We start from the raw sequence: 20283 nt of genomic DNA, 5'->3' as shown, positions 1-20283 counted from the left end.
ACCTTATGCAAGTTTATTTGCATACACATCAGTATGACACCGAGACAAAAGTAGTAGGTTAATGTCTGTTTAAAATCAGTCTGAGGAAGATGCCAGTTCAATTATTATTTATGTATAGTGTTTTTTTACATATTTGCCTGCTCAAGTAACATAATTTTCACTTTTTGTATAAAAATAAACTTTATAGTTCTAATATTTTTACACCACATATAGGAGGATGTCTTGATAGGACCTAAACCCAGTAACATTGCTTATTTATACATGTTATATTTGTTATAAATAATATGTATCAACTGTAATCCCTTTTCCTTTTGGAGATCCTTGTTTTGCTCTGCTGCAAATCCAATTCAGCAAACCAAAGCTGGAACTGCCACAGGCTCTTGCATGACCTGTGCTCTGCTCTGCACTGCCAGCTCCTGATCTGCAGCCAGAAAAGGATCTACACTAATTTCACAAGAAAACCCCTAAAGTCATGCAGCTTTTTACTATCGGGGGGCAAAAAAACATCTAAATGCCATGCAGTCAGAAGTCCTCCTCTCCCAAATTGGATCCTCTGTCAGCAGACCGACTATGATTTAGAATGTTACAACTTTTCAAAGTAGAAAATGTAGATTGATTAATAGGCAACAGATTGGAAAGAGTTAAAGGTAGTAACAATACAAGAGAACAGCAGAATCTCTGATGACACGGTCTGAAAGGGTATACCACCAATGTTGATCTTTTGACCAAATGTACAGTATGTATACTGTGTGTAATATTTTTAATGCAAGGAAGTCCACATGTTTATTCCCAATATTGGCAACATCCCATAACCAATATTGATCTATGTCTTTCTTCATGAATAGTAAATCTAAACAAAGCAATGGCGTGTACTCAAATAGATACTTATAAATATCTCCTAAACATTCTGGTGGAATGATTTAATTAGATGTGTGTTAGAAATGTGTTATGAGATGTGTAGTAGGATATAATTCTCAGAATGTTGTTCTTCCCCCTGCAGTCTGCGATTAGCATTATTAAATGAAGCAAAGGAGGTGCGAGCAGCAGGTCTTCGAGCTCTCCGATATCTCATCCGAGATACCACTATTCTACAGAAGGTGCTTGGACTGCGAGTGGATTACTTGATAGCAAGGTAACATCACTACATTCTAGCTGATTGAGCGTGTGTGTGGCTTGTTTTTAACTGTCGCTAAGCACTATTACTGAAGCACTGCAGATACATTTTATCTACTGAACAGTAAATGGTCATGAAAATGCCTCGAGATCCTAGAGCTAATGTTAACGGAGAGAGAAAATAAATCCCCTCATTAAAATCTAATGTGAAATAGTCTGCTGCCTTAAAGGCTCTTTTAACTAAAATAATACATCACTAACTCCCCTTCACGTCATAGTTTTCCAGTCAGTATAATTTTTATGTAGGTATTGGGGATGCTCGCGGCACTGTTTCATGAGTCAAATCACTTGGGGGATTTGGGATAGTCTTAACTGGCTGTTTCCATTGGAGCTGTTAATTTGCTAAAATAATGAAATGTACTATTAGCACAATGGAAACAGGCTTAATTTGCATAAATGTCGCTATTATGCAAATTTCAAAAATACACTGGACTCTTATTTGGGAAATTCAGTTTGCTAGTTAATGTATATTAATACACATAAATTCATTGGAAACAAGTATTTTCCCATAAAAAGAAAACGTGACCGAATTTTTTTAATGAAAACCTGGTGCATTCTAGGAATTAGGGTTAATTGGGGAAGGTTTTTTTTACCGTTTATTTGAAGAATTTGATGCAACTACTGCAGTTACACGCACGGCCGTCGACGGTTTCTGTGACTTATTCGTGTCGCGTGGACCAGAGTCCTGCACAGGTTTTTTACAACCCGCTTTCGTCCCGGACCCATTACTGCAGGACCCGATCCAAACCCACAACCTGCTGCAGCATCGTCTTCTTACCCGCAACCCAACCCGATCCGCTTTAATAAGACCTGCAAACCTGCAAGTGTTTGTCCTGTACCTACTGCCTGCGTCGACTGACTCTCTCGCATTCGCACACAGATATATCTACCATTCTCCACAGATTGATTTTATACAGTAGGCTATACAGCGTGGTAGCATTCTCTAGTGGTCTGGATATATTTTAACCTTGTAACATATTAACTATCTATACATACTTTACTATAAAATACATGTCTATTCCTTTCGTGCCAACAGTAGAAAGGGAGCTACACCTGTGCTTTTGCAGAGATGTACCAGTTTTGTGGCTGTCGTACACAAAAACATAATGACAGGTTTTACAAGCAACGAATCCAGTCGCGTGTTCATTATTTTCATTCGCTACTATTCCAAAATAATTCCACACTTCTGATTTACCTCTCAGACTATTATCCACTACATGATGTAAGTCAGCTGAAATCACCACTGATGATTCAAATTCAGACCCGAGCCTGACCCCCCCAATTTTTTTTTTTTTTGACCCAAACCATGAAAGTTAACATTCCGACCCGAGCCCAACCCGCTTTGGTGGGTTACCCGCATGTACCTGACCCGATGCAGGACTCTCGCGTGGACGGTCTCCATTCCTTTGGCCCACGGCCCTGCAGCAGGAGCGGTCTGGCTCTTGTGGATCTTTGCAGCAGGGCCAGGGCCAGCGTAACCATATAGGCAGAATAGGAGCTGACAGATATCACTACCGTTCGTAACCAAAGTGATGATTGTATATAGTTGTATATAGTTTTGTGACGAGTCTGGTGTTCAGTAATTTGTTTATACGTTTATATATATATATATATTGTAACTACCCTGGACATAAGTAAGTAGGGGCGGGGGCGAGCCGCGAGCGGGAGAACGCATGTAGACTACTGGGGTGAGGCAGTGAGGGACAGAGCTAAAGGCTGAAAGCGAGTGCCTATCTGTGAAGCAGTGTGAGTCTCAGATATTTAAATATTTGTTTGGATATTTAAATATGTGTTCAGATCATTTAAATATTTGTTTGGATATTTGTTCTTTTTTCAAAAAGTAGTAAAACCCATTATTGCTCTGAACGCAGGCAGAGACAGCATAAAAGTAGGGGCAGGTGGGTGAGGCCGTGGCCCCTGTGTGTGTGTGTGTGTGTGTGTGTGTCTTTATTTTACAGCAAGACCTTACAATGTGTAACACGTTAAAATAGAAAAATATCCAGGAGTAAAGAATAAGTTGTGTAGGACTTACTTTACCCCAGTGCATTAAATTTAAAACAAAGGATGCCAAATAATAGTTCAAGTTAAACGTTGTTCTGTTTATTCCTGAAATAATAAATAGTACATAAAGTTGACACAGCATTTTATTTTTCCATTCCTTGCCATTGCTGTTTCTTCACAGTAAACAGTGGCCATAGACACATTTTCATAACACAAGGTTTACTTGTGACTTTTTGTAGCTGAACAAGCAAACGAAAACTGAAATTTAAACTTTAAGCACTTAAAGTAAAACAAAAGTGAAAATGGCACTGTAAAATGAAGGTGAAAAAGTTTTGCTTTCTCATTTATTACATTCCACATAACAGAAAGTCACAACAAAAATCTATAATATCAGGGCTAGACTAATGATTATATATAAAAATAATTAAAAAAATAAACACTTACCTACTGTTTTAAATAGACTGAATAACCCAAACTATCACATAGTAGGCCTATATTTAAATCAGAAAGTATTTATTGAAACCACCTTGTGCTCAACTAAGAAATGGAACTAATGCAATTCCTTGTCGAAATGTATTTTGTTTTATCCTTAAGTTCCACAAGAATGCAACTGTATCTGTCATCTAAGCATTTGATATGCCATCAGTGCAGTTAACCAGGTTATGTTTTATCGGTGCAAATTAAGTGGTACGAAATTATCCTCATGTCTTCAGTTGTTGACTGAGATTTCGGTAAATAACAAATCATACACACCTATAGACAAAAAAATAAAATTAAAAAAAAACAGCCGTTTTGAAAATGAAAGCTAATTCCTCTACGTTACCCCTATATTTAAGATTCATGCAACGTGTTATACTAACTGGTTTGTTCATAATTATGTATGCTCCCACCCTGCCTTTTCACTGCATGTTTAAATGCTGTACAATTTTGAAGAAATTAACTAAGTAATAACAGAATAAGGGATATCAACCAAGGTTTAATTAATTAATAAAATTAATTCATATATATATATACACACACACACATACACACACACACATACAGACAATGCCTATAGTAAGTAATCACACCCCTTGGACGTTTTCACAGTTTGTGTTACAACCTGAAATCTTGATGCATTTATATTGGATTTTTTTCCTTTGATTTACACAACCTACTCAACGCTTTGAAGAGGCAAGAAAATTTCTATTGTGAAACAACAGTTAATGAAAAATAAAAAAGTGAAATGTCTTGGTTAGATAAGTATTCACCCCCCTGAGTCAATACTTGGTAGAACCACCTTTGGCAGCAATTACAGCTGTGAGTCTTTTGGGGTAAGTCTCTACCAGGTTTGCACGTCTGGATATGGAATATTTGCCCATTCTTCTTGGCAAAATTGTTCAAGCTGTGTCAAGTTGGATGGGGTTCGTTGGTGGACAGAAATCTTCAAGTCTTGCCACAGATTCTCAATCAGATTCAAGTCCGTGCTTTGATCTGGGCCACTCTAGGACATTCACCTTCTTGTTTTTAAGCCACTTCAGTGTCGCTTTGGCTGTGTGCTTAGGGTCACTGTCCTGCTGAAAGGTGAATATCCGTCCCAGTCTTAGGTCTTTTGCAGACTGAAGCAGGTTTATTAAGGATTTGCCTGTATTTAGCTCCATCCACTTTGCCCTCTGCCCTGACAAGCTTCCCAGTCCCTGTCGATGAAAAGCATCCCCATAGTATGATGCTGCCACCACCATGCTTCACAGTAGGGATGGTGTTACCTGGGTGATGTGCTGTGTTGGGTTTGCGCCAGACATAACACTTTGCATTTAGGCCAAATAGTTCAAATTTTTTTTTTTAATCAGACCACATAATCTTTTGCCAAATCTTTTCTCCCACATGCCTTTTTGCAAATTCCAAGCAGGATTTTACATGGGCTTTTTTCAGAAATGGTTTCCTTCTTGCCACTCTTCCATACAGGCCAGATTTGTGGAGTATCTGAGCTATTGTTGACACGTGGACAGTTTCTTCCATCTCAGCCATGGAACGCTGTAGGTCTTTCAGAGTTGTCATCAGCCTCTTGCTGGACGGCCTGCTCTAAGCAGATTCTGGCAGGTGCCGTATACCCTCCACTTTTTAATGATCGACTTGACTGTGCTCCAAGGGATATTCAATGCCTTTTAAATCTTTTTATACACTTCCCCTGATCTGTGCCTTTCCACAACTTTATCCCAGAGTTGTTTTGAAAGCTCCTTGGTCTTCATGGTAGAATGCACTACACAACTGTGGGACCTTACAGAGACAGGTGTATTTAATCTGAAATCATGTGAACCACTTTTATTGCACACAGATGGACTCCATTTAACTTATTGTGTGAATTGTCTGAAGGCAATTGGTTGCACCTGAGCTTATTTAGGAGAGTCATAGCAAAGGAGGCGAATACTTATCTAATGAAGACTTCAGGTTTTTATTTTTAAGATTATGTAAATCAAAGGAAAAACACTACACAACAATGTACTACAATTGTCCTTACAATGAGTAAAGCAAACATCAAAAATGTGTTGTGCTTAAAATCAATTCTAAACACAATTTTAAAATAAGAAATTGTCCAACATTGTCTGCTGTTTACAATGTACCACCTCCCGCTGTAAATCATCTAAATTTTGCATGCAGCTTCGTGGATAGTTTCAAAGCCACAATTCTGCGTCAGTCTGCCAGAAATACGCAGTTGTGAAGTCAGTGTGTTATAAAAAGCTGCATGAAGTATGTGCATAAATCATGCAAGTGTGCTCTGTAGCACTGGCAACTAGTAATAAAATTGTCAATAAGCAGCATGCAGTTACTAATATCAGAATTCCATTAACATTAAAGTCTATGGGACGGGATTGGTTCCTGGGAAAATGTTGTTAATAACTGAACGTTTTCTTTGTATCAGGGTTGCTAATAACCCGCCTCTACTGTATATGTTAATCTCACATATCACACAGAGCTCTTTGCCATTTTTTTAAACTGTCGTACAAATTCTGGTGAGGCGGTAAATAAGTGCAAGGTATTTTTGTAATTTTCTAGCGAATACGAACATCTGATTTTTGTATCCGAATACATGTCAAAAAATATTCATTCGTATATTTGTCCCAGCACTAATTTTAATGGAAACCCATTTTTTCCTATACATTTCTTTCTGTACTAGAACAGCTGTTTCTGTGTGCACAATGTTCTTTTCTTCAACCAGTTCAGCGCTACTAGTTTCATTTGTACATAGTGTTCAAATAGTAGCATGTTTTACTGACTTTGTATTTTCATTGCTAGGTGTATAGACATACAACAGAGCAACGAAGTAGAGCGAACACAAGCACTTCGATTAGTCAGAAAGGTAAGGCTTCAATATAGACATATCTTATTGGGAGCTTTTCTTTTGGGAGCTACCCTAATTTTGTTTATTATTTAATAAGTCCACCGAGACTCAGGCATTTTGTGCTCTCCCATTTCAAAGATTGCAGAGCTTTCAAAGATGCATGTATTTTAACGCAACATCCTTCAGTACAGCTGTAACATCTACCGTTTATTGCTTTTTAGTGTTCAGTGTTACAAGTTAATCTTGGAACCAAAATATTATTATTATTATTATTATTAGTTTATTTAGCAGACACCTTTATCCAAGGCGACTTACAGAGACTAGGGTGTGTGAACTATGCATTTGCTGCAGAGCCACTTACAACAACATCTCACCTGAAAGACGGAGCACAAGGAGGTTAAGTGACTTGTTCAGGGTCACACAGTGAGTCCGTGAGTGAGCCAGGATTTGAACCGGGAACCTCCTGGTTACAAGCCCTTTTCTTTAACCACTGGACCACACAGCCTTGTATTTATTATTCAAATAAATAACTTGAATTTTTTGATTTTTAAAAAGTTCTTCAGTCTCCAATTTTATAAATCAACTAAAGCAAACCTCACTTCTGTATAGTGTTTATGCTTCAAAGTGAATAATACAAAATAAAATGACGGATGTTATAGAGGTGTTTGTATTTAGTTATAGCCCAGATGAATGTTCTGCAACTTGTTTCTTATCTCACTAGTTGGGTGCAATGTTATCTCGGCAGCCACTGTTCACACATTACCATGTTTGTTTACCACTTTAAAAAAAGAGTTGTTGGATGAAAATGAAACTTATAATTATTATTGAAAGGGGTTTTAATTTAGTTATTAACAAGATTCTAGACTCTTGCTCATCCTTGCCCATTGTATTTACTGAGTTTATACTACAGGACAAGACAACCATACCCTTCAACTCTGCTGTAATGCAGTATTCCTGAGGCAGACTAGCCTCTCCATCCAACTAGGAGAGCTGCTGGCTGCCCTTAGTCTTGCATCTGTAGATCACAACTTGCCTAGCCTTGCCTAGATTTTTCTTTATTTTCTAAGCTTGTGTACATGATGTTATATTTTTTTTTGTCATCTTGACAAACAAAGTTTGTGGTTTAATGTTGTGAGTGAAAAGGTGGCCCTTCTATCTGGACTTCCTTTTTCAAGGGAGGTAGTTGTCTAGTTTGGCCAGGCAGAAATGTCACTTATCAAAAACCCTTAACCACATATATAAACAGTTTATTAAAAGTGTTCCCCTTTTTGAAAGAAAATCTTTAAATTTGCACTGTGACTCTATCTACTCCCTTTTCTTTTAATTTTTTTTTTTTTGGAAAAGAGCACTGGAACAAAATGCAGGCTAAATAGTTAAGTTTAATTCCAAGTTAGAGCATATCTTGCATGAATTAAACACAGCTGGTGTTGGGACGGTGTCATGCTGCCTCAGTGATTCTTCTATCAATAATTCATTTTTTTAACATTTACATGCTTTCTAGTTCTAGTGCAAGACTAAACCCAGGCCAGCATACAGTTCTGTATCAAAGATCAATTAGAAAAAACTTGCTCACCTGAGTGTCTGAGTTCATCCTACAACTGAGTACAGATATTATTGTTGTGTTTTTTATTTCCCCCTCTTGAGTTCCAAGAATATAAGGGCATATATAAATGTTCTTCATTTCATGAGCTTGAGTGACGAACATGATCATTGATTTTGGTGTAGGTGATAGAAGGTATTATCTGGAAGTATTATCTAGATGTTTTCATAAGCTGCTACTGTCACTGTCGTATATAGTTAGAATTCATTCATTCCTTTGTGGCAATTTAAACTCCCAGCTTTAATATGCATTTAATTATTTGCTCTTCAGAAGAACTGTATGGTTTGTCATTAAAAGTAAAGGTCAATGCAACATTGAAATATACTTTCACTGCTCTCTTTTTAGATGATCACTGTGAATGCTTCGCTATTCCCTAGCTCTATAACAAACTCCTTGATAGCAGTAGGAAACGATGGTTTGCAGGAGAGGGATCGGATGGTACGGGCATGTATTGCCATTATCTGCGAACTAGGTAAGTTTGTGGAGTAAACTTCTCAGTATTCATTTACATGTTATGAATAAAAAATGAAATTAGGCTTTAACATGTTTTCTTGAGCTCATACAGTCCCCTCTTTTTTCACAGAACATACAGAGATCAAATGACACTATATAACCCTGCCACTATTGCCAGTCAGTGCCTTGAGATAAGCAGCTGACTGCACATTTGCCATGTAAATGATATTTCCTGATCCCTTGGCGTGCCATGTATAATCCTGTCACCAGGGGATGATGATGCACTACTGTGTGTGAATGTTTGTTATCTAGATAGAAAGTAAACTGCTTCAGGCTGCATTAAGATTACAGCCTGGCGTGTTTTAATTCACATTCATCATTCTGATGGAGAGGAGGTGTTAATAACATGTTAGTGGGAGTCACTGGCTGCCAGGTATTTTCTGTTGTAATTAGTGGCAGAGGGGTAAGCTAAACTGATTTTTTTAAATTTGACAGCTGTAGTTTATTGTTATTTTTTATTATTATTTTTAAATCATTGATTGGGGGGATGTGTATCTTAAACATACCTTGAATGTAAGCTTTTAAACTAAGCGATAACTAAAGGGTCCCTTTTTTAAAATATACTTCTCTCCAGCACTTCAGAATCCAGAGGTTGTTGCTCTGAGGGGTGGGCTAAATACAATTTTGAAAAACGTCATAGACTGCCAGTTGGGTCGAATAAACGAGGCTCTCATCACAACGATCCTGCACCTTCTCAATCATCCAAAAACACGACAATATGTGCGCTCGGATGTAGAACTGGAGGTATGATTTTGACATTTGAAGTCTTACAAAGACTACATACTCAAGTTCATCATAGGTTCTTTTGATACTGGTCTTTTTTTTGTTGTTGTAACAAATAGCAAACAATCAAATGACTAATCTAACTGACGCAGGATGTTGAGGATTTTCTGTGGTAGTTAAGAAGCTGTAAATTGGCCAGCTGCTCATCAAAGATCTGTCAAGAGTCTACCAGTAGGGGGCAGTTTTCTTTCTACTTAACTGACCTGTTCAGTTCCATGTGTGACTGGCTATCTTATTTTGGAGAGCATGATTTTTATGTGTGTTTTTTATATATGTAACTGATCCATCAGTAATGCCAATTAGTTTTTATTATTTTCTCCCCAATTTGAAATGCCCAATTATTTTTAAGCTCAGCTCATCGCTAGCACCCCTGCGCTGACTCGGGAGGGGCGAAGATGAACACACGCTGTCCTCCGAAGCGTGTGCCGTCAGCCGCCCGCTTCTTTACACTCTGCAGACTCACCCTGCAACCATCTCAGAGCTACAGCGTCGGAGGACAACGCAGCTCTGGGCAGCTTCCAGGCAAGCCCGTAGGAGCCCAGCCAGACTACAGGGGTCGCTGGTGCGCGGTGAGCCGAGGACACCCTGGCCGACCTAACCCTCCCTCCCTCCCCCCGGGCGACGCCCCCTGGGAGCTCCCGTCCACGGTCGGCTGTGGAATAGCATGGACTCAAACTCGCGACGTCCAAGCTATAGAGCGCATCCTGCACTCTAGCGAGTGCTTTTACTGGATGCGCCACTCGGGAGCCCCCCCCCCCCCCCCATCAGTAATATTTTGAATAAAAAAAGGGATTTTGTAACACTTTTTTTTTTTCCTCAGCAAATTTTAGCACCTTACACAGATTTCCACTACAGACACAACCCTGACACAGCTGAAGGGCAACTTAAGTAAGTAAATATTTAATCATCCCCGTGAGGCAAATTAATACGTTTTTGTAAATCTGCAGCTGCCACCACGGTCTCATTATCACCTGCTAATAACTTCATAATCCATTTGAGCTGCTCACTTTTCAGTGTTAATTCCTCATCTGAAATATAACGGTACCCTTCGCTTTGACTTGTGACCTAATATGGCTGTCATTTCGTGTTTTGTCATTGTATTTATCTTGCTCTTAATTGTATTATTACTTGCACTGTAATACTTGAAATGTATTTGCTTACGATTGTAAGTCGCCCTGGATAAGGGTGTCTGCTAAGAAATAAATAATAATAATAATAATAATAATTTTGTGACTCTATCAGAATGATAGACGTAATGCCTTGAGATTAGTGGCTTCATACTGAGTAAATGCCTATATGCGAGTGTTGGGCGATACCAAAGATTTGCATTACAAAAGATACCAATTCTGATATCTCAGTACTCAGTACTATTACCATACTATCAACTGCATAAAGTCCCCTAGAAAAAAAATCCATATAGTAATCAAATAGAAGAGAGTAAAAGCTGCACAACCTGTTCCTGTTTATCATATTGTTTTAACACATTAATCCAAGAGACTGTTCAGGACCTGTAACACAAAAGATACCAACCGTTTATATTAAAAAGAAAAAATCATTCAGTGCAGTATCAATCAGATTTTTATCATTACAGTTTAACTTTAACGTTCTGAAATATACAGTAGTTGACACAAGGTTGACTGAGGAAGTAAACGGCACAGTTTGCAGCGAGGTGGTTTTTATTCTGCATAACTTTTTCAGAATGCCCATGTTGTATAAAATATAAACAATGAAACAATATCCAAAATCAGGTGAAACCCAAGTTTAGGGTAATTCAGATTTACACGCCACTGCATCATTATACAGTACATGCAAAAGTAAAAATGAATTCATTTACAGAAAAATAAAAAAAAGTAAATGTTCTGAGGAAAACAAAATCATTCAAGTGCATCTAATTAAACACTTTACAGACCAATGTTATATATAAAAAAAAACAAAAAACACACCATAGACCTGATTAAATGTACATTGCTACAGTATAGTACTAAAGACAGTCTGCTTGCTATTTCAATGGAAATAATTACAAGGGAGATAAACATACCTGTAAAATAAATTATAGTTTCCAATCATTCCTAACGAATATAACTAATTATAATTATTTTAGCAATATGTATGCATTGTAATACTTTTTTTAAACCCATCTAGAGAGTGCAGTCTTGAAAAATGTGCTTCTTGGCAATTGAGAATTACACTGACTGGAATAAAAAACATGATCATGTGATCAACAGCTGAGAAAAAAATGCAGGCTGTTTCTCTGTAATGGAGCAGGCTACCACAATTATGCAAATTGTTTTTGGTAAAAACACATTTAAGAAATTACTGTCTTTTGCTACATGAGCACAGCTGTGCATCCAATCTTTTTCAAATCTGTGTGCTCCATTTAAGTAAATAACACCCAGCGAAATTGGTAGGCATGTGAAATAATTTGGTAGGCAACTGGAAAACATTTTTCTCTCGCAGTGCGTCCACCATGGTAGTACCGTCTCCATGATGAGACTGTGGCGCAGTCAATGTCCTGATATCGGTATCATGATATGTCGTAGGTCACAGTATATCACCCAACACTTCTGTATACTATGATTTTCTAGATCAAGTTCAAACATGTTTAATACAAGGACAAATGATCACATTTATGGCAGTCCTTTTGTCAAGCCTTATATCTTAAGCTGCATCCACACTGGACGTGAGCAAATAATTTAGAAGTCACTGCAGTCAAATGGGAGTATCCACACCAGCAGCGAGCGACGTTGCTTTGAGAAAATTTTGCGTCTCTAAAATAGAACCATTAGCAAGATAATATGTGTAATTTGACCATATTTGACCATAACTGAAATATGATTGGCTCGCGGCAGCCATATTTTTTTTTTTATTTAGCAACTTGCTTTGCACAAACTTGATAGACAACCTTGCCAAGGCTATGTATGCAAAGTTTCGTTTCAATCGGCATAACGGTTTCAGAGAAGAAGACTATTTAGAATATTAGAATATTTGACAAATCCAATATGGCTGCCAAACCATGTGACCAATCGACTTGTGTTGAACAAATCTAAATGTAGGCCATGAGTAGTATGTGCCCCAAGTCTCACATCTCATAAGCGGTTTTGCAGAAGATTTTTTTAAATTGGCCAAAATTTGCTAAAAATCCAGTATGCTGCCAAACCATGTGACCTATGACCTTTTTGTTTTCACTCTGACACAACTTCCCAAAGACCTCTACCACCACTCTACGAAGACTCACGAGTCTACAACATTGTACCATAAATGAATAACTGAAATTCACAGTACCTGAAATTTAATTAGATCACGGCAGCCATGTTTTTTATGTAGTGACATGCCTTGAGCAAACTTGATAGACAACCTTGCCAAGTATCGCTTCAATCGGCATAACGGTTTCAGACAAGACGTTTGAATATTTTGGACAAATCCAGTATTGCCACCGAACCAAGTGACCAATCGACTTCTCTTGAACAACTGTAAATCTAGGCCATAAGGGTAGTCTATTGCACCAAGTTTCACATCTCTGCGGTAAGCGGTTTCGGAGAAGATCATTTTAAATTGTCCAAAATTCTCGAAAAATCCAATATGGCCGCCAAACCATGTGACCTATGACCTTCATTTTCGCTCTGACACAACTTCCCAAAGGCCTCTACCACCATATCAAGTTTCGTGAGTTTTCATGCAACGGTGTTGATTTTATAAGCTAGTTTATAATTTGACGTCAATGCCAGGTTGGCAAGTGCAGTAAAAATAAAACTTCAGACAGCCTTGCCCTATGCAGTGGAGAAGCGCATTATCTGTGTTGATTGTTAACAGCCTTAATCTCGAGGTAAAGGAATACCCTTTTGCCGAAAAAAAAGGAAAAGTGTATTAGACTTTTTTTTATAGCTTCTTGTGCTGTGCGCTTCTGTAAAATGTTTTCTTCTAAGTTTATTTATCTAAGTTGTTCAGTTGCTTTTGCGCATTTGATAATAAACCGATTGCTGTTCAAAATGTATTGCTGTCATTTCAGCTTTATAAATGTGTATGTTGTAAACCAATGTCTGTTCAGATGTTTATTTACATTTTCTTGTTTTGATTTGTAAAATAAATGTTCACACATATATATACATATATACATTTTTATATTTATATATATATATATAATTTAAAAAAAATGTAATATGCTTCGGTTGTTCAGATTTTGTGACGTACTCAATCAAAAAAGCTAATTGCATCCGACCTTCTCCTTTCGTTATACTATTTACAGTGTTTTGAATACAGCTGTCAGAAAGACTGCTGCGGGGCTTCTAGAGTATATTTCCGGTCCTTCTAGTGTTAAGCTTTTGGACAATCCTTTTTTTTATTTTTACTTAATGTTTGTAAAACATTTGATTAGAGACTTGTTTCTCATTATACCCCAAGGAATACTTTGTTTTGTAAAATGATTTTCCAAACTCATAGTAATATATATTTTTTTAAGCTATCATTTTTTTTTCATTTTTATTGGTACTTGGAATTAATGACTAACCCAACACTATGCAGGTGGAATCCAGGTTCTTTTAACATTATTTTTTTCTACAGGGAAGACAGAGAAGCACGGTTTCTCGCTAGTAAAATGGCAATAGTGGCAGCATTCCGATCTTGGTCAGGTAAGGACAATTTTGCAAAGAAAAGCTAACACATCAGTAAATCATGCATGGATTAATGAATTGGCAAAGGTGTACAGGTAGTTATTTTGTAGCATTTTGCTTAAGTTTTGTATTTATTTATTTATTTATTTATTTGAGGATTTTTTTCAAACTTTTTATTCACCTGATAAACTAACGCATACAATAAATATGTAATGCATATTGTACTGATAACGTACAATATGCATTACATATTTATTGTATGTTTTAGTTGCATTATTTAAGCATTCAATCATAATAGGACAAAAATCTTTGTTGGTGTTATTCAGCAATTAAAAGCATCTAGTAAACTTGAGACTAAAATCCTCACAGCATTTTATTATCTCACCATACTTGACCCTGCTTGTTTTAAAAAAAATTTTGTACAATTTAGGAATCATTACCCTGTGCAGGCCAGGCAACTCGGGGATCCAGTCTTTGATAGGTTTGCTCTGTATACCAAATATGGAAGTGAGGGTATGTAAACATTCCTTTAGATCGTTTTTTTATTTATTTAACAGCAGAAGGTTGGTAGTCTATTTTGGCATGGAAATGGCCTGTCGCTGAATTTTTGATTGGTGAGTTGTATGTTTCATAAAATAGGTAAATTGGCTGCCGTGAATCGTGTGTAGTAAGGTTGTCCTGGTTGGTGTTAAATAATATACCAAATGCAGACTTCATAAAAATCCATGTATTGTCCGGACAGATATGTGCAGTACTATACTATGCTCAGAGTACATTTTGCTGTTGAATTTACTATTTTAAAAACTCATGTTGCATCTTTTGGTGTTTTGTCTTCCTATGTGGATGGTCTTGCACCTTTTTTGAGTAACAGTCCTCAGATGCTTTGAAAATTTTTTCTAACTCTCTGGTTTCTTCTGTTAACAGCGAGAGTTGTTAGAAGTGATGTACGATATTTTCCGGCTCCCTGTCCCTGTTGTGACGGAAGATTTTATTGAAGCTCTTCTTAGTGTAGGTGGGTAATGAGTACTTTTGACAATATGCCTCTTTGCATGTGTTATTCTGCTTAAGCATAGTTGAATAGAAGGTTCTTAAAGAATCACAATTCCTTTAATGAGCTCTTCCTGCAGTAAGATGGCTGCTAATTCTATTTCAGCGTTTTTCAAACTGTTTGATTACAGAATGGGGAAAGCAATATCTGTCGATTTAGCCACAGACTTTTAGACGTTGTTCCATATTTTGTATAGTTAATTAAGCATCCTACAGGGGCAGCTTATCGGCCCCATTTTGAATCAAGTGCAAATGAACATTTTCAGAGCAGAAAAAGTAATTTCACATGCTATAAGACTAGGGAGAAACTACTCGGAACCACCAATTGAACTTCTATTTTCTGTAACTAAGTTGTTTCTTGATAGATAAAAACCATTGTATTTGTTTTATTCCTCTGCAAATGCGCCATTGAGCTTGCTTCAAAACAGGGCCAAGTATGTTTCCTGAGGCAAAATGAAACAATAACTTGCAGTCTGATCTAATGTGCTGGAAAATGTTTTGTTGCCATTCCTGTGTAACATTTTGTTCAATTTTAGATCCCAGTAGATTTCAAGATAGCTGGAGGCTTTCAGATGGGTTTGTGGCAGCTGAGGCAAAATTCTTACTTCCACACCGAGCCAGGTCTAGGTTGGTAAAAGATTTACTTTATTACTCCTCTTTTTAACTTGTAACTTTCTTTGTAATAATTTCACCTCTCATGGGATTTGCCATCAAGTGCTGGGCTTGACAATAGTTTGATATAGGTTGATATCCAGTGTAATAAATGTTACATTTTCATGGAGTGGTCCTGTCTCTAACTTGCTTTCAGTGCTGCTGTGGAATCTAAAAGAAACGTAAATTCACATTTCCTTATTCCAGAAACTCAAGTGAAGCTGTAACTCCCCAACTGTAGTGAATAAATGATTAAGAAGAGGTTGACAGAATAAAATGTGTCCAAGAGGATACAATAAGTTATCTATGGAGAGAGGTTGGTCCAGTGATAGACAGTAGAGGGCAGTAATATGTGATTCTATTAAAATGCTATCCATATAACAAAGCCGCATTTTTTAATTTGTTTGCTTTCTGATAAAGTAGAGTGAATGGAAGGCTTAACAATGAAAACCTGTAGTTTGACCTGAATACAGCATCAAACATGTATGTGAATGTACCTCATCTGAAAGGCTGAATTTTTGCAAAGTCAAGTATTTTGTATGTTCTGGGGTTCATCTAATAAGCACTGGGTTTCAATTGTAGTTTAAAAAAAAAAAAAAAAAAACAATATAAAAAAAGTTCAAATCAGGCCACAAAACAGTCCTGCCAGATTAGGTTTTATTTGGCCACATTTTGTTTAGGTACAAGTTTTTAACTTTTTATTGATGCCTTCAGGTTCTTTGTGTAACAAACTGCCCAGTCTTTTATGACAAATCATAATTTACAGAGCATTTTTAGGAAACAAATAGAAACAAAGGAAACAAATAGAAAAAAAGTATAGTATCACCAAAGTATATTGGATTGTTTATCTTTCTTTTACTTCAATCTCAGTGAAATTGCAAATGATCTCACAAAATTACTTACACCTTCCTCCTAGATTAGAAGACCATCTGTATTATCATTCAATGGTAACTAATACCCCTGGCAACAGGAATGAAGTTCCTGTGCGAATGTACATTAAACATATGATTTTAATGTGTAGAAACTTGGTATGGGCATTCCTTGCACATGCTCATAATGGTATCAGAATCAAGGTCTTTTCATAGTACCAATACCTAATACCAGTACAAATAATTAATCATGGCAATCACATCTGAGGAATGTATGCATTCAAAGATGTAGTTATACTTCCTGTAGATGTACATTGTGGTCTCTTTCCTTTATTGTGTTTTGTTTTCTCAGACCAGACTTGATGGACAACTATCTGGCATTGGTGCTTTCTGCTTTCATTAGCAGTGGACTTCTAGAGGTAAAAAATATCCAGATATTTGACACATGGAACAAAGTGCTCCAGTAGTAATTTTCACAATTATATGATATAGACAATCCATACCATTTTTATTCTTTTTTTCTTTCCTCCCCATACACAGGGTTTAGTTGAAGTGATAACAAGCAGTGATGATCATGTGTCTGTCAGAGCAACAATCCTTCTTGGAGAGCTTTTGCACATGGTAAGTATACTGTACTGTGTATTTGTTACATATTAGTCATTGCATTGTCACTATGGGTACTATGAATATGTTATGAATTCTAAACTTAATCAGTGTAGTTTTATTTGGTTTTTATGTAACTTAGGCCTACCTTTAACAAGGATTACATACATGCAGTATATGCATGCATAGTATTAACCCTTTGCGGTCCTATGTCGGACCTGGTCCGACATTGCAATTATTCCTATCAGGTCCAATGTCGGACCCTGTCCGACATCATCAAAAAACTGTTTTTTAGTCGTTTTTTCTACGGAAAAAGCCGAGAGAACCATTCAATGGCCGAGTGGGAGCGACAGGAGTCGAGACAAGCCGGAAAAATTTTTTTTTAAAAAAGGGCATATCTCATGAATAGTCATACTTGCCCCTGGCATCAGATAGGGGCGGTCATAAGGAAACAAGCTGGGTGGTACTGCATCAGCGCTCAGAGAATATCACGGACATTTGCAGAGCTTTTTTGAGATGTTATAGTAATAAAATAATGACTTGGATCGCATTATTGAGGCGTTTGGTGATAAAACAAGTGATTAGGAGATGATTGATCGGTATGTACGACTTATTATTATTATTATTATTTATTTCTTAGCATATGTGAAAGCTATAGCGAACGAAAGGGTGGGGCGGGGCTGGAGATGCCTAGTGAGTGCTTTGTTGATATGCAGGGCCTTTTAAACCCGTTTGACTGTGGGGGAAAAAAAATACTTTTAAACAGCGCGTCTAAAATTAACTGCGCGTGTGAAAATAAATTGGACCTGACGCGCACTTAATAAATTGACTGCAAAGGGTTAACCCTGGGGCATGCCCTATACGTTACGTGACACAAAGGTCCTTTCCTCTGATGGGAACTAGACTCAACCGTAAGCCTTTCACATTGTATAACTAACAAGTAAGGAATGTGTCCAAGTGTGGATTGCTATCTGACTTAATAACATTATCCGTGCCATTATCCTGTAATATCACGATAATTGCTTTGACAAATGATACAAATAACAATTTCTGTGTCGTGAAATAATGGTATAACCGGTGTATCACTGCAACCCGACATCGCAGACCATTGTACTAGAAAAAATAAGCAGTTCACATGCATTTCAGTATAGTTTTAATATAAAGAAATCTATTTGTTTAAGAAAAAAAATGTCATGTGTTTTGCAGGCCAATACAATCCTTCCTCACTCACACAGCCACCATTTGCACTGCCTGCCAACTCTCATGAATATGGCAGCCTCTTTTGATATCTCACAGGAGAAAAGAATGTAAGTTTTGCAAAGCATAATTTTTAATTTATTTTTGTATTTGTATTTTTATTTTGATTTTTTTGATTTTTTGATGAGAACCCTTTGGGATATTTCTGAAAATAGGGGGGAAAAAAGAACAAAAAAAGTAAATTATCAAAGGATTAAACCAAATCAACCTGTCACAGAAAAAATATTCATGTGTTAATTTAAAATATGAATGCACCTACAATACACAATTGTAGTCATGTTGCATATTTTGTGCAAACAAAATGCTTTGGTGGGAAAGCAATATTTAACTTTGATACAAAAAACACTAAAGTATTATGGCATTTATTTTGTAGGCGAGCCAGTGCTGCAGTAAACTACCTAAAACTCTTCCATGAAAAGAAGAAGCAGGGTCCCAAGCCACACAGCCTCTACTTGGACCACATTGTTCACAAATCAGTGGCAGCACACTACAAAAGAGACCAACACCTACGGGTACAGAAAGATGTATTTGTTCTAAAGGTAAGGAATTCTTGTCTAGAAAAAAAAAAAACATCCTTTCGGAATAACCCTTTCTTTCCATTACGCAGTGTATCTGATTACATTATTCAAGTCATATAATACCATACTTTATTCAATAAAACTACTTGTGCTATTAAAACATTGAAAGAAAAAGGGCAGTGTAGCAGGGGAGATCTGGACTGACTGTCTGGCACATCCGTATTACTGCAGGTAGAGGTCAGCAGTCTCGTGGGATCCGCCTGTCGGTCATGGCGATGACACTGAGAGGTGGGGAAGAGGGTGTGTGTGCTTTCCCTCTCTCTGAGTGGCTGAGGGGCGGGCCTTGGGAGACTGCTCGGCCCATAAGATCTGGTTTGGTTGGGCGCTCGGGTGGCCGTGTTTGGGGAATACCCAGTGACACTGACGAAAGACGTCAGTTTTCAAATAAAACGAGGCAAAACTGGCTGAGAAAAACAGCCGGCCTTAAAATAATTTGTTGAGAAAAGAAATAACAGAAATCACCACGCATCCGAGGGGACGTGCTTAGTTGTACGGGGAACTCCGGCCATCCCAGTGTATAGAGGGTAATTGAGCGTAGGACGGAGGCCCGTTCTGACCGGCTTAGCGGCAGTGGGGGCACTGCGTAAGCAGAACTTTTTGTTTGTAGTTTTATTACTGTGTTTTATTTTCCCTTTTTCTTTCGCCTTTGTTTTTTCATTATTATTCGCGAGCACTTGTTGTGCCTATAACTGTATTGGTAAACGCCTTGATTCTGGTTACTGTTGTCAGTATCCAGAACACGGACAACAGCGCCATCTACTGTTTCAAATAAATCAGTACGCCTGAGCGGCATTACAAATAAAGTACTGTCTCCTTGTGTCAGTGAATTGCCCACCACCCTTCCACAGGCAGTAACTAAAACTGCTGACATGATTCAAGTACAGAATGCTATGTGTAAATACTGGACCCGGGTAATTTTTCACACAAAATATGTCACAAGATACATAATTGATACATTTTGTAAACAATATAAAAATGGTAATTAAGTTAAGCTGTTCAGCTGTCGGTTATATTTATCTGGAATTAGCTCTGTCAACAAAATAATCGCAAATACAAATCAGTTAATGAATGCATTAAATGGGTGCTTTACATCATTTTCTAACCTATTTTATATATTTTGTGTGTTCTGTGTTTTTGCTTGGATCATTATTTGCCATGCCTACTAGTTATTCCAGTTAAGATAAGCATCCTTATTTAAAGACTCCTTAAGGCTAACTGTAGGAAAGGCATGTTGGGAAGCATATCGATATTGCACAGGCTTCAGTTCACAGTGCTTCACCTA

At 37.4% G+C, this 20283-nt stretch overlaps 1 protein-coding gene across 3 annotated transcripts in view; it reads left to right on the top strand.

The window, feature by feature from the left end:
• Nucleotides 1-20283, top strand: part of LOC117409354 (rapamycin-insensitive companion of mTOR-like) — a 78133-nt gene that overhangs the window by 35175 nt on the left and 22675 nt on the right. For 2 of the 3 annotated variants that reach the window (XM_034015276.3, XM_034015275.3), the window contains exons 5-17: nucleotides 1001-1132; nucleotides 6448-6511; nucleotides 8439-8565; nucleotides 9181-9350; nucleotides 10210-10277; nucleotides 13947-14014; nucleotides 14427-14509; nucleotides 14921-15008; nucleotides 15580-15670; nucleotides 16916-16982; nucleotides 17104-17184; nucleotides 18373-18473; nucleotides 18797-18962. In XM_034015276.3, coding sequence (XP_033871167.3) covers nucleotides 1001-1132; nucleotides 6448-6511; nucleotides 8439-8565; nucleotides 9181-9350; nucleotides 10210-10277; nucleotides 13947-14014; nucleotides 14427-14509; nucleotides 14921-15008; nucleotides 15580-15670; nucleotides 16916-16982; nucleotides 17104-17184; nucleotides 18373-18473; nucleotides 18797-18962 — 1306 coding nt within the window. Of the gene's footprint in view, nucleotides 1-1000; nucleotides 1133-6447; nucleotides 6512-8438; nucleotides 8566-9180; nucleotides 9351-10209; nucleotides 10278-13946; nucleotides 14015-14426; nucleotides 14510-14553; nucleotides 14611-14920; nucleotides 15009-15579; nucleotides 15671-16915; nucleotides 16983-17103; nucleotides 17185-18372; nucleotides 18474-18796; nucleotides 18963-20283 lie in introns of those variants that run through there. The other variant, XM_034015277.3, reaches the window with a different exon arrangement.

Source organism: Acipenser ruthenus, chromosome 2 (assembly GCF_902713425.1).
Source record: "Acipenser ruthenus chromosome 2, fAciRut3.2 maternal haplotype, whole genome shotgun sequence".
NCBI classification, from domain to species: Eukaryota; Metazoa; Chordata; class Actinopteri; order Acipenseriformes; family Acipenseridae; genus Acipenser; species Acipenser ruthenus.
This window is presented reverse-complemented; position numbering and strand designations above follow the sequence as displayed.